Below are 15,599 nucleotides of genomic sequence, written 5' to 3' on the forward strand. Positions count from 1 at the left end.
GACTAAAACCTGGTGTTGTCAGACTTTTTACTGTGTTTACCCCAGTCCAACGCTGGCACATCCACATCATGACATTAAAGGGAAGCCACGATGTAGAGATGCTGGTGTTGGACTGAAATGGGGACAGTAAGAATCTCACAACGCCAAGCTAAAGTCCAACAGGTTTATTTGGTAACACTGCTCCTTCATCAGGCTGGGTCCCTGGCGTTAACCTGATGAAGGGGCAGTACTCCGAAAGCTCGTGCTACCTAATAAACCTGTTGGACTTTAACCTGGTGTTGTGAAACTTCTTACATTCAAGGGAAGACAGTGGATGGTCACTTGACCCAACTGTTAGACAGGAAAAAACAAAATTAAAAGACTGGATGGATTAATAATTATTTTGACAAGACTTCTTGAGAAGGTGAGAGGGCATGGGATCCGAGGGCCTTTGGCCTTGTGGATCCAGAACTGGCTTGCCTGCAGAGGGCAGAGAGTTGTTGTGGATGGGTCTTTTTCTGAATGGAGGTCAGTCACCAGTGGAGTGCCCCAGGGATCTGTTCGAGGACCCTTGCTGTTTGTCATTTTCATAAATGACCTGGATGAGGAAGTGGAGGGATGGGTAAGTAAGTTCGCTGATGACACGAAGGTCGGTGGTGTTGTGGATGGTCTGGAAGGATGGCAAAAGTTGCAGCAGGACATAAATAGGATGCAGGACTGGGCGGAGAAGTGGCAGATGGACTTCAACGCGGATAAATGCGTAGTCGTCCATTTTGGCAGAACCAATGGGATGAACGAGTACACTATGTCTTGGTAGTGTTGAGGAGCAGAAGGATCTTGGGGTCCGGGTCCACAGGACTCTTAAATCGGCCTCGCAGGTGGAGGATGTGGTCAAGAAGGCGTATGGTGTACTGGCCTTCATAAATCGAGGGATTGAGTTTAGGAGTCGGGAGGTAATGCTGCAACTTTATAAGACCCTTGTCAGACCCCACTTGGAGTACTGTGCGCAGTTCTGGTCGCCTCACTATAGGAAAGACGTAGAAGCTATTGAAAGGGTACAGAGGAGATTTACAAGGATGTTGCCTGGACTGGGAGGCATGCCTTATGAAGTTAGGTTGAGGGAACTGGGTCTCTTTTCCCTGGAGAGACGTAGGTTGAGAGGCGACCTGATAGAAGTTTATAAAATGTTGAGAGGAATAGATAGGGTGGATTCTCAGAGGCTATTTCCCCGGGTTGAAATGGTCGCTACGAGAGGACACAGATTTAAGGTGCCGGGAGGAAAGTACAGAAGTGATGTTAGGGGTAAGTTTTTCACTCAGAGGGTGGTGAGTGAATGGAATCGGCTGCCGTCAGTGGTGGTGGAGGCGAACTCGCTGGGGTCTTTTAAAAGACTTCTGGATGAGTATATGGGGTTTTATGGGATTGGGGGTTATAGATAGGTGTTGATGTGATCGGCGCAACTCGTGGGCCGAAGGGCCTGTTTGTGCTGTAGTGTTCTATGTTCTATGTTCTTTGTTCAACTAGGATCCTGAGGAAATAGAAAGAATATCATAAATATTGTAATAACTTCCGGATTTGGCAGCAGTCTGATGCAGTTGGCAACTTGCTCATGCCACACCCTTTCAGTTCAGATTTCACGAGACTTAGGCATTGCTGGTTAAACTGACACAATTATTATCTTCTCGAACGGTCCTGGTGAGCTGCTTTCTTGATTTGTGGGTAGTCCATGTGATTTAGGTAAACACTCAGGGTTGTTATGACGTGGAGATGCTGGCATTGGACTGGGATGGGCACAGTAAGGAGTCTCACAACACCAGGGTAACGCTGTTGGATTACTCACAGTGTTGTTAGGGAGGGAATTCCAGGATTTGACATTTTCCCAGATCAGGATAGTGATTGACTGGAAGTGAACTGAGTGAGCAGGATGTTTATGAGAAAGCGTTGCTTGATAAGTGCTGACGACACCTTCAGTAACTTTGCTGAAAATTAAGAATAGGTTAATGGGGCAGTCATTGACCTGCAAGATAAAAACAAAATAATGTGCGTGCTGGAATCCAAAAATGCTGGAAAATCTCCAGCATCTGTGGAGAGAGGGAATAGAGCCAACGTTTCGAGTCTGGGTGACTCTAAGAGTATTAAATGTGCAGCATGGTGACATGGCACAGTGTTTAGCACTGCTGCCTCTCAGCGCCAGGGACATGGGTTCAATTCCTGCCTTCTGTCACCCTCCATGTGGAGGCTGCACATTCTCCCCGTGTCTGTGTGGGTTTCCTCCAGGTGCTCCGGTTTCCTCCCACAGTCCAAAGATATGCAGGTTAGGTCGATTGACTAAGCTAACTTGCCTCTTAGTGTCCCAAGATGTGGAGATTAGATGGATTAACCGTGGTAAATGTGTGGGGTTATGGAGATAGGTTAGAGGAAAGGGCCTGGGTAAGGGGAGAGTCAGTGGACTGAATGGCCTCCTTCTATACTGTAGGGATTCGAAGATGGCTACAAGAGCAGGTTATACTCCAGAAGCTCAACACCAGCCAGGATAAAGCAGCACGCTTTATTGACACTCGATCCACAAACATCAACCATCAATACACAGCATCAACAATGTGTATAATTTACAAGATGCACTGTAGCAACTCACCAAGGCTCCTTAAACAACCCTTTACAACCCTGTCACCACCATCCTAGAAGGACAAGGGCAGCAGATACCTGGGAACACCACAACCTGCAAGTTCCCCACCAAATCACTCACCATCCTGACTTGGAATTTCTTCTGGTGATAACTGTGGATTTCACTTCCAAGATATATGGAAAAGCTGTGTATCTGATGAATGGAAGGAAGTGTTTGATTTCTCAGTTCTGTGCCCTCTCTCACCCTGCCTCCTTCTTCATAACTGTCCAACAGTATAATGGGCGGGACGGTGGCACAGTTAGCATTGCTGCCTCACAGCGCCAGGGGCCTGGTTCGATTCCCGGCTTGGATCACTGCCTGTGTGGAGGCTGCACATTCCCCTCGTGTCTGCGTGGGTTTCCTCAGGGTGCTCTGGTTTCCTCCCACAGTCCCAAGATGTGCGGGTTAGGTGGATTGGCCATGATAAATTGCCCCTTAAGTGTTGGGGGTCTCGCTAGGGTGGGGTTACGGGTATAGAATTTAAGCGGGTTGTAGTCGGCACAGATTCAATGGGCCAAATGGCCTCCTACTGCACTGTGAGGGTCTATAATTCAACATGTTTTTTGGATTAGAATATCTGGGTGTTCAGGACCCTGAGCCCTATGCTTGCGATTAATGACTTGCTGCTCTGTCATTTAGAAATTGTTGAATTGAATCCATTTGAGTTCAATGGCTGCTCACTGACTCTTTGAACCCTCCTTGTTCTCCTGGGGGTGGGGGCTCCACCCTTCCCACACTAACATTTGGTTATGGAGATAGGGCCTGGGTGGGATAGTGGTCGATGCAGACTCGATGGGCCGAATGGCCCCCTTCTGCACTGTAGGGTTCTATAATTCTATGACAGACTGAGTAAGTTTCCGTGTCTGGAACTGTGAGAAGCAGCCATACCCAGCATTCCAGGGAATTTCTCATTGTTGTGTGTCCTAACGTGAGGTTTTGTTTCAGGCTCCTGAGGATGATGATGAGCGGGAACATCTCAGTACCCTGGCAGACTTTGCACTCTCCCTGGAGAATACCATGCAAGAAATTCACAGACATTCCCATATCAACTTTAAACTTCGGGTTGGTAAGTCTCTGCATCAGGTGAGTCAGGGCAGAGAGGGAAAATGAGGAAAGGTTTATTCTGGATAGATTGCAGAATAGAGGGATCTACGGATTGGTACAAATAATGAACGGAATGGGTGATAGATTCATCGAGATTTACAACACAAAAGGACACGATTCCGCCCATCACGTCCACCCCAGGCAACAAACATTTGACTATCCAATTCCAGTGCTTGGTCCATCGCCCTGGAGGTTACAGAGTGCAAGTGAAAACCGAAATATTCTTAATCGATCCAAGAGTTTCTGACTCAGCCGCCCTTTCAGGCAGTGAGTTCCAGGCTCCCTCCACCCTCTGAGTGAAAGAATCTCTCCTCAGCTCCCCTCTCAGCCTTCTGCCTCTTACCTTAAATCTCTGCCCCCGAGTTATTGACCCCTCTACTAAACAGTGCGTTCCTATCCACCCTGTCTATGGCCCTCATAATCTTTATCACCCCCATCAGATCCACTCTCAACCATTGCTGCTCCAAGGGAATCAGCCCCAGCTTATCCACTCTTTCCTCATAGCTCAGACCCTGCAGCATCAGCAGCTTCCTGGGAAACCTCCTCTACATCCGCTCCGGTTTAATTGCATCCTGTACTGCAGTGACCAGAACCACACACAGTATCCAATTGTGGCCTAACCAGTCTTTTATACAGTTCCAGCGTGGACCTCCCTGCTTTTATATTCTACGCTTCATCTCAAAAGGCAAGTTTCCAATATGCCTTCTTGACCACCTTATCTACCTAAAAGGAGGAAGGAACTTAACATATGATGATCAGTAGAGAAAACACATTGGAAAAGCCAAAGGCTGACAAATCCCCTGGACCTGATGACTTGCATCTTTGGGTCTCAAAGGAAGTTTCAGCAGAGCTAGTGAATGCATCAGTTATAATTTTCCAAAATTACTGTGTGGCATTGTGGCACAGTGGTTAACACTGCGGCCTCACAGCTACAAAGACCTGAGTTCGATTCCTGGCTTGGGTCACTGTCTGTGTAGAGTCTGCACATTCTTCCTGTGTCTGCGTGGGTTTCCTCCAGGTGTTCCGGTTTTCTCCCGCAGTCCAAAGATGTGCAGGTTAGGTTGATTGGTCATGCTAAAATTGCCCCTTAGTGGCCTGGGATATGTAGGTTAGAGAGATTATTGGGGTAAATGTGTGGGGTAGTGGAGAAAGACCTAGGTGGGGTTGCTGTCAGTGCAGACTCAATGGACTGAATGACCTCCTTCTGAACTGTAGAGTTTCTATGATTCTATGAAATTCTCACATTGTGGAAATGTACCAGTGGATTGGAAAACTGCAAATGTAACCATTCTATTCAGGAAAGGAGGGAGACAGAAATCAGAAAACATCTCATCTGTCATAGGAAAATCCATTCCTCAGGAAGTAGTAGCAAGACATTTCGAATCATAGAACCCTACAGTGCAGAAAGAGGCTATTCGGCCCATCAAGTCTACATCGACCACAATCACACCCCCATATCCCTACATATTTTACCCATTAATCCCTCAAACACACACACTAAGGGGCAATTTTAGCATGGCTAATCAATCTAACCTGCACATCTTTGGACTGTGGGAGGAAACCTGCGCACCCGGACGAAACCCATGCAGACACAAGGAGACTGTGCAAACTCCACACAGACAGTGACCCGAGCCAGGAATTGAACCCAGGTCCCTGGAGCTGTGAAGCAGCAGCGCTAACCACCGTGCTACCGTGCCGCCCAAGGAAACCTTACAGTCGAGCAGAGTCAACATGATTTGTGAAAGAGAAGTTGTGTTTGACAAATGCTCTCTGAGCATGCAGCATGCAGGGTGAATAAAGGGGAACCAGTAGATAGCAGGTATTTGGAGTTTCAAAAGGCATTAAATAAGGTGCCTCACAAAACATTACTGCATCAGATAAGAATTTCTGGTGTTGGGCTGCTGGGTTAGCATTTATAGAGAATTGGTTAACTAAAAGGAAGCATGGAGAGGGATAAATGAAGTGCTGTAAAAGCTGTAATCAGTGCCAAGGGATCAGTGCTCGGACTCAACCATTTATATTATATACAATTGCTGGTGATACAAAGATGGGCATGAAAATGAGTTATGAGGTGGATGCAATTGTCTCACAAAGGGCTGTGGGATAATTTGAATGGGCAAAGTTTGACAGATGAAATATAATGTGGGAAAATGTGAGATTGTCCATTTTAGCAGGAACAATAGTTAAATAGAATATCATTTAAATGGAGAAAGACAAAGAATGCTAAAGTATGGAGGGAATTGGGTTTTCATGCACATAATCACCAAAGTTAGTGTGCAGATACAGTGAGTAAGAAGTAAGTAGACAAATAGAATGTGATCTTTATTGCAAAGGGGATGGAATATAAAAGTAGGGAATTTGTTGCTACACTGCACTGTATATTGGTGAGAGTACAGCTGGAAAACTGCGTACAGTTTTGGTTTCCTTTCTTGAGGAACATGCTTTCATTTGAGACACTTCAGAGAAGATTGACTAGGCTAATTCTGGTCTTTGTCACAGAGTCATAGACCTTTGGAGGAAAGGTTGAGCAGTTTGGATCCATTATCATTCCAACTTAAAAGAATGAAAGTCGATCTTATTAAAGTGAATAATATTGTGAGCAGAGCTTGACAAGAGTGGACACAGAGGATGTTTCCTCTCGTGGGGGAATCTAGAATCAGTTTCAGAATAAAGGGTCCCCTATAAGACAGAGATGAGGAGGAATTTCTACCCGCAGAGAGTCACCAATCTTTGGAATTCATTTTATCAGAGATCACTGGAGGCTCAGTCATTGAATATCTTAGATTTTATTATCAGGGGAGCGGAGTTATGGGGGTCAGGCAGGAAAGTGAAGTGAAAGAGAGAATCAGATTGCGTTTGATCTTATTGAATGACAGTACAGGTTCAAGGGGCTGAATGGCCTACTCCACCTCCTATTTTTTATAGAAACTAGAAGCAGGAGTGGCCCATTTGGCCCTTCAAGCCTGCACCAACATTCATTTTGATCACAACTTATCATCAAAATCAATATCCTGATCCCCCCACCTCCCCATATCCTTTGATCTCTTTAGTGTCAAGAGCGATATCTAATTTCTTCTTGAAATCACACAACGTTTTGGCCTCAACTACTTTCTGTGGGAGTGAATTCCACACATTCCCCATCCTCTGGGTGAAGAAATTTCTCCTCACCTCAGTTCTAAAAGGTTTCCCCCTTATCCTCAAACTCTGACCCCTAGTTCTGGACTCCCCCGCCATGGGGAACATTCTTTCTGAATCTACCCTGTCTAACCCTGTTAGAATTTTATAAGTTTCTATCAGATCCCCTCTCACTCTTCTAAACTCCAGTGAATATAATCCTAACCCACTCAGTCTCTCCTCATATGACAGACCTGCCATCCCAGGAATCAGCCTGGTAAACCTGTGCTGTGCTCCCTCTATAGCAAGGAACATCCTTCCTCAGATAAGGAGGCCAACATTGTACACAATACAGCTCCTCAGAGTCAAGGTGACAAAGATTATCAAAATTACCAGCAAAATCCTTGATAATTCTATATTAGGGATCGAACTGGTTCTAGACGAACGTAGTTAGTGTTTGTTATAAAGGACCTTTGGCAGATTAGGGTCAGAGTGATTTATAATGTTACAGCATCAGCTTTGGACAGTGTAACACAAACAGCTGCTGTGTTGATGTGGGAAATCAGTGTCACTCTGGCAGGGTGATCTCACACCTTTTAGAACATAGAACATAGAACATAGAACACTACAGCACAAACAGGCCCTTCGGCCCACAAGTTGCGCCGATCACATCATCACCTACCAACCTACAGACCTATCTATAACCCTCAATCTCATTAAACCCCATATACTCATCCAGGAGTCTTTTAAAAGACCCCAGCGAGTTCGCCTCCACCACCACTGACGGCAGCCGATTCCATTCACTCACCACCCTCTGAGTGAAAAACTTACCCCTAACATCACTTCTGAACCTCCCTCCCCGCACCTTAAATCTGTGTCCTCTTGTAGCGACCATTTCAACCCGGGGAAATAGCCTCTGAGAGTCCACCCTATCTATTCCTCTCAACATTTTGTAAACTTCTATCAGGTCGCCTCTCAACCTTCGTCTCTCCAGGGAAAAGAGTCCCAGCTCCCTCAACCTAACTTCATAAGGCATGCCTCCCAGTCCAGGCAACATCCTTGTAAATCTCCTCTGTACCCTTTCAATAGCTTCTACATCTTTCCTATAGTGAGGCGACCAGAACTGCACACAATACTCTAAATGAGGCCTGACAAGGGTCTTATAAAGTTCCAGCATTACCTCCCGACTCCTAAACTCAATCCCTCGATTAATGAAGGCCAGTACACCATACGCCTTCTTGACCACCTCCTCCACCTGCGAGGCCGATTTAAGAGTCCTGTGGACCCGGACCCCAAGATCCTTCTGCTCCTCAACACAGCTAAGACTCCTGCCCTTGATAGTGTACTCGTTCATCCCGTTGGTTCTGCCAAAATGGACGACTACACATTTATCCGCGTTGAAGTCCATCTGCCACTTCTCCGCCCAGTCCTGCATCCTATTTATGTCCTGCTGCAACTTTTGCCATCCTTCCAGATCATCCACAACACCACCGACCTTCGTGTCATCAGCGAACTTACTTACCCATCCCTCCACTTCCTCATCCAGGTCATTTATGAAAATGACAAACAACAAGGGTCCCAGAACAGATCCTTGAGGTCTCCGATTTGAAAACACGAATGTCCAGTCAACCACTCCACCTCTGCCACCCCCTGCTCCCCCACCACAGACTGAAGATATGTCCAGCCCCAAGGAACACCTCCCTAAACCCCACGATGGGGGGGATTCACCATGTGGGGGTGATGGGGGGGGAATTCACCATGTGGGGGTGATGGGGGGGGATTCACCATGTGGGGGTGATGGGGGGGGGATTCACCATGTGGGGGTGATGGGGGGGATTCACCATGTGGGGGTGATGGGGGGGATTCACCATGTGGGGGTGATGGGGGGGGATTCACCATGTGGGGGTGATGGGGGGGGATTCACCATGTGGGGGTGATGGGGGGGGATTCACCATGTGGGGGTGATGGGGGGGATTCACCATGTGGGGGTGATGGGGGGGGGAATTCACCATGTGGGGGTGATGGGGGGATTCACCACAAAGAACAAAGAACAAAGAACAAAAACAGCCCGGGAAACAGGCCCTTCGGCCCAACGAGCCCACGCTGCCATTTTAACTTCGTCAACCATTTTTGTCGCCGCCACAAAAAATTCTACCAGATTCGTAAGGTAAGACTTCCCCCTGACAAAGCCATGCTGTGTATCCTTAATCAGATCGCAATGCTCTAACTGCGCATACATCCTATCCCTAAGAATCCTCTCCATCAACTTCCCTCCCACTGATGTCAAACTCACCAGCCTATAATTACCCGGGTTATCCCTCCTACCCTTTTTAAACAACGGTACCACATTCGCTATCCTCCAGTCCTCTGGGACCTCACCTGTGTCCAAAGAAGAGACAAAGATTTGCGTCAGAGGCCCAGCAATCTCATCTCTCGCCTCCCTAAGCAGCCTGGGATAAATACCATCAGGCCCCGGAGATTTATCAGTTTTAATGCTACCTAAAAGCTCTAACACTTCCTCCCTCGTAATGGATAGTTCCTTCAACTGGTCTAAAGCTCCCTCGAAGACCGTACCAGACATCAAGCCCCTCTCCTGTGTGAATACCGACGCAAAGTATTCATTCAGGATCTCCCCCATTCCCTCAGACTCTAAGCACAATTCCTCTTCTCTGTCCCTGAGGGGACCAATTTTTCCCCTAGCCACCCTTTTGCTCCTAACATAGGAGTAAAACGCCTTTGGATTTTCCTTAATCCTACCTGCCAAAGCCATTTCATGCCCCCTTTTTGCCCTCCTAACTCCCCTTTTGAGATCCCTCCTACTCTCTCTGTACTCCTCCAACGCTCTCTCAGTTCCCAGTTGCTTAGACCTAACATACGCTTCTCATTTCTTCCTGGCCAATTCCTCGATATCTTTAGTAATCCACAGCTCTCTAATCCTACCTTTCCCATCCTTCCTCATAACCGGCACATGTCTTTCCTGCACCCATTTCAGTTTTCCCTTGAAATACTCCCACTTGCTTAACGTGGACCTGCCCTCCAACAGCCTATCCCAGTCTGTATCCCTAAGCTCCTGCCTAATCCGGCTGTATCTAGCCTTCCCCCAATTTAGCACCCTCCCCTTAGGACAGCACTCATCTTTTTCCATTAGTATCCTAAAGTAGACCGAGTTGTGGTCACTCTTAGCCACATGTTCACCTACTGCAACCTCAACCACCTGACCCGGCTCGTTACCCAGAACCAAATCCAGTATAGCCCCCTCTCTAGTCGGGCTATCTACATACTGCTCCAAGGACCCTTCCAATACACATCTTACAAATTCCTCCCCGTCCGAATCCCCAGCTCTAGGCACCTTCCAATCCACCCCAGGGAGATTAAAATCTCCCACTACAACAACTCTGTTCTTCCTACACTTATCCAAAATGTCTCTACATATACCCTCTTCCACTGCTCGCGGGCTGTTGGGTGGTCTGTAGTACACCCCTAGCATAGTAATCACTCCCTTCCTATTCCTCAACTCCACCCACAGAGACTCAATTCCTAACCCCTCTATATTATCCTCCCTCATGTGGGGGTAATGGGGGGAATTCACCACGTGGGGGTGATGGGGGGGATTCACCACGTGGGGGTGATGGGGGGGATTCACCACGTGGGGGTGATGGGGGGGATTCACCACGTGGGGGTAATGGGGGGGAGTTCACCACGTGGGGGTAATGGGGGGGGAGTTCACCACGTGGGGGTGATGGGGGGGGGGAATTCACCACGTGGGGGTGATGGGGGGGGGGAATTCACCACGTGGGGGTAATGGGGGGGAGTTCACCACGTGGGGGTGATGGGGGGGAGTTCACCACGTGGGGGTGATGGGGGGGAGTTCACCACGTGGGGGTGATGGGGGGGGGTGTTCACCACGTGGGGGTGATGGAGGGGGGGGAATTCACCACGTGGGGGTAATGGGGGGGTGTTCACCACGTGGGGGTGATGGGGGGGAGTTCACCACGTGGGGGTGATGGGGGGGGTGTTCACCACGTGGGGGTGATGGGGGGGAGTTCACCACGTGGGGGTGATGGGGGGGGAGTTCACCACATGGGGGTGATGGGGGGGGTGTATTCACCATGTGGGGGTAATGGGGGGGGGTGTTCACCACGTGGGGGTAATGGGGGGGGTGTGTTCACCATGTGGGGGTGATGGGGGGGTGTTCACCACGTGGGGGTGATGGGGGGGTGTTCACCACGTGGGGGTGATGGGGGGGTGTTCACCACGTGGGGGTGATGGGGGGGGGAGTTCACCATGTGGGGGTGATGGGGGGGGAGTTCACCACGTGGGGGTGATGGGGGGGGTGTTCACCACGTGGGGGTGATGGGGGGTTGTTCACCACGTGGGGGTGATGGGGGGGGGAGTTCACCATGTGGGGGTGATGGTGGGGAGTTCACCACGTGGGGGTGATGGGGGGGGAGTTCACCACGTGGGGGTAATGGGGGGGTGTTCACCACGTGGGGGTGATGGGGGGGGTGTTCACCACGTGGGGGTGATGGGGGGGGAGTTCACCATGTGGGGGTGATGGGGGGGGGAGTTCACCATGTGGGGGTGATGGGGGGGGAGTTCACCACGTGGGGGTGATGGGGGGGGTGTTCACCACGTGGGGGTGATGATGCAACAGAAGTTTCACTGGCAGAAAGCCTTTGGGAATTCTCAGAGATTCCTGCCCCTGCCACTCCCAGCAGTGTTCCCATCTGCCAGAAACAAGGATGGAAAATCCCCCCCCCCTTTGTAGAAAATATTGCAGCAACTTTGTCTCAGAGTCAGACTTTCTCCAAGATCAAAGACTTCATCGAGCTGGGCTAACCTCACCCATCTCTGGAACGCTCTTCCTGAGAAGGTGCTGGAAACTGAATCGGAATATTTATAAAGCAGCCGTGTTGTTGGTAAGCAAAGTGGTGAAAGGTTACCGGCATGGGCGGGGTCCAGCTTTGAGGTTATAATCAGATCAACCATGATCTTATGAAATGGCAAGGCAGACCAGAGGAGCTGAATGGCCTTCTCCCACAGTTCATCCTTATGTAAGTCAGACAATTTGTGACATTTCAGCTTGATGCTGTTGTTGTTGTCTACATGGACTTTAGCAAGGCCTTTGACAAGGTGACACATGGTAGGTTGTTGGATAAGGTTAAATCTCATTGGATCCAGAGTGAGGTAGCCAACTGGATACAAAATTGGCTTGATGACAGAAGCCAGAGGGTGGTTGTAGAAGGTCTTTTTCAAACTGGAGGCCTGTGACCAGCGGTGTGCCTCAGGGATCATGATATTTATCATTTATATTAATGATTTGGATGAGAATATAGGAGGCATGGTTAGTAGGTTCACTAAGCTGATACCGGAGATGAGGGGGTTGGACTATGAAGAGAGACTAAATAGACTGGGTCTGTACTCGTTGGAGTTTAGAAGGATGAGGGGGGATCTTATAGAGACGTATAAGATAATGAAAGGGATGGATAGGGTAGAGGTGGAGAGATTCTTCCCGCTCAGAAAGGACAGCAGGACTAGAGGGCACAGCCTCAAGATAAGGGGGGGGGGTGCAGTTTAGAACGGAGTTGAGGACGAACTTCTTCACTCAAAGGGTGGTGAATCTCTGGAATTCTCTGCCCGTTGAAGTGGTGGAGGCTGCCTCGCTAAATATATTTAAGATATGGGTAGATAGGTTTCTGATAGACAAGGGGATTAAGGGTTATGGGGGGAAAGCGGGAAAGTGGAACTGATCCACCTCAGATCAGCCATGATCGAGCCTGCCCCACCATTCAATAAGAAGGGCTCAATGGCCTACTCCTGCTCCTATTTCTTATCTTCTTATGTTCTTATAGTAAGTTTGCAGATGACACTAAGATTGGTGGCATGGTGGACAGTGAAGAAAGTTATCTCCAATTGCAATGGGATCTTGATCAATTGGGCCAGTGGGCTGACGAATGACAGATGGAGTTCAATTTAGATAAATGTGAGGTGATGCATTTTGGTAGATTGAACCAGGGCAGGACTTACTCAGTTAATGGTAGGGCCCTGGGGAGAGTTACAGAACAAAGGGATCTCGGGGTACATGTTCATAGCTCCTTGAAAGTGGAGTCACAGGTGGACAGAGTGGTGAAGAAGGCATTCGGCATGCTTGGTTTCATCGGTCAGAACATTGAATACAGGAGTTGGGACGTCTTGTTGATGTTGTACAAGACATTGGTAAGGCCACACTTGGAATACTGTGTACAGTTCTGGTCACCCTATTATAAAAAGGATATTATTAAACTAGAAAGAGTGCAGAAAAGATTTACTAGGATGCTACTGGGACTTGATGGATTGAGTTATAAGGAGAGGCTGGATAGACTGGAACTGTTTTCTCTGGAGGGTAGGATGGGGAGGGGTGATCTTATAGAGGTCTATAAAATAATGAAGGGCATAGATCAGCGAGATAGTCAATATCTTTTCCCAAAGATAGGGGAGTCTGAAACTAGAGGGCATAGGTTTAAGAGAGAGATACAACAAGGTCGAAAGGGGCATTTTTTTCACAGAGGGTGGTGAGTGTCTGGAACAAGCTGCCAGGGGCAGTAGCAGAGGCGGGTACAATTTTGACTTTTAAAAAGCATTTTGACAGTTACATGGGTAAGATGGGTATAGAGGGATATGGACTAGACGCAGGCAATTGTGACTAACTTAGTGGTTACAAAAAAGAGGTGGCGTAGACAAGTTGGCGTGTCAAGCCTGTTTCCACACTTTAAACCTCGATGACTCTTTCTCATGGTTCCCAAAACCTCCAACCCTAACATTACTTAGCATCTGTTAATGAATCCAGATCAGAGAGATTCCCCTCTTCCTCCAACTCCTTTCTTCCCTCCCACTTCCCTCTTTCTCCACTGAGCAATGTCGAGATGACGGTAAGTTGGCTGCTGAGTGAGTTTAGTGAGTGTGAGCTGACAACCATCTCTACTGCTTTTGCCAGGATTCTCACAAGGACCTGCTGTTTCTGGCGTCATTGGAGTCAAGAAGCCACAATTTGACATCTGGGGTTCGACGGTGAATTTGGCCAGTCGCATGGACAGCACTGGCATCAGCGGGAAGATACAAGTGCCGGAGGAAACCTACCGAATTCTAGTGACCTGTGGCTTTGCTTTCCAGTACAGGGGTCCAGTCTTTATCAAGGGCATATCGGAGACTCATGGTGAAATTGACACGTATTTCCTGGAAAGGAGAATCACACAGGTGATGAAACACAGGTGGATGAGGAGGCAAAGTGCCCAGCATTCCTTCTCTGTCATCCTGTCTGGCCTGTCACAGAAAAAGACACCAATGAAATTCCATCTATGAGTGGATAAAATAATGCAACGTACTGATTGAACAAATGGTCCAAGTGCCTTGGACTTGGGCATTTCAGCTTGAAGGAAGCTGGCATCAAATTTTTTTTAGTTTCAAAATGTCATGGACAAAATAATGTTGTGAATTTATAGAGGAAAGAGAATGTAAATAGTTATATATAGTTGGACTGGACTGTGATTAGATGGTTTGGTGCAAGACCAGGCTGTGAATGCACAATACAGCCCTGGAATCAACAATTTTGTCATGGTACAAAGTAGAATCAGTAGAGGTAAGTGCTGAGAATAGCATCCCTGAGGAGGTGCAAGGTTCCCCACCCCCCCCCCGAGACGCACTGAATGAGCTCATCCCAGCGGGGTTCTGAGTTGAACAGGATGAGGCGGAGATGGTCCACTTGGGTTTCAATGATGGATGTTTGGAGACACCTGATGGTACAAACTTCTGAGAACACTGCCTGAGGACCGAGATGGCCAGAGCAGTGATAGGTATCACTGTCTCACACTGTGGACACAGACAGACAGCTGGCCATAGTGCTGGAGGAGCAAACACTGAGCAAACCGCAATGTAACACAGACTGGAATCTCCATGACAGCAGCAAATGGAATTGGGGCTTGAGGAAGAAAATTAGAAGATAAATCTGAGGAGAAAAAAAGACCATGTCAGTTAGCAGACTACAGCTGTAACCATAGTGAAAATATCAGTGTAATACCAATAATATTGTACTGTAGATAAACCGCATTTACACAATTTACAAAGGAATAAGAATTGAGCTGCTGTGTGTTGTATTAAGATAACAATTGGACTGGGAACTGGTAGGGGGGAGTGATAACTGTTTAAATACAATTATGAAGGGCCTTTAAGACTCTTGAATATTAAATCCAACTTCAAAGAAATCAGGTAACTCTGGGCTTGAATCATTTCATTACACCATTCCCATTCCCAGGATTCCTATATCATGGACGTTAGACATTGACAGATAAGGCCATCTATGGTGAAGCGATTAAACCTGGGAGGCTACGCGAGAAGTGGGAAATAGAGAGGAACTCAGAGGGCGGGATATTCCAGCTGCGCTCACCCCAAGGCCAGGAAATCCTGCTCGAGGTCAATGGACCTGTGTCCTGACCAGTACAATTCCTGTAGTGAGTGGGACAGTAAAATCCTGGCCAGAGTATCTGGAGCTGATGGAGGTTTTTTAAAATTTATTTATGGGACGGGTGTGACTGGTTGGTCAGCATTTATCACCCATCTCTAATTGCCCTTGAGAAGGTGGTGGGAGCTGCCTCTTGAACTACTACCGTCTCTGAGGTGTAAGTACATCCACAGTTCCGTTCAGGAGGGCATTCCAGGATTTTGACAGGTGACAGTAAAGGAACGGCTTAATTCTGGAATACTG

The 15,599-nt window shown here is 47.9% G+C and overlaps 1 protein-coding gene across 1 annotated transcript in view; it reads left to right on the forward strand.

Annotated features, from left to right (window-relative positions):
• LOC145351208 (adenylate cyclase type 8-like) overlaps window positions 1-14,413 on the forward strand; it is a 135,895-nt gene extending 121,482 nt beyond the window's left edge. Inside the window, exons 17-18 of the mRNA XM_080200910.1 lie at window positions 3,590-3,710; window positions 13,836-14,413. Coding sequence (XP_080057036.1) covers window positions 3,590-3,710; window positions 13,836-14,200 — 486 coding nt within the window. The 3' untranslated portion in view covers window positions 14,201-14,413. The remainder of the gene's footprint in view (window positions 1-3,589; window positions 3,711-13,835) is intronic.
• The last annotated feature ends 1,186 nt before the right edge of the window (window positions 14,414-15,599 follow it).

The sequence above is a fragment of the Carcharhinus amblyrhynchos genome, chromosome 12 (genome assembly GCF_965287045.1).
Source record: "Carcharhinus amblyrhynchos chromosome 12, sCarAmb.v2.hapA, whole genome shotgun sequence".
Lineage (NCBI taxonomy): Eukaryota > Metazoa > Chordata > Chondrichthyes > Carcharhiniformes > Carcharhinidae > Carcharhinus > Carcharhinus amblyrhynchos.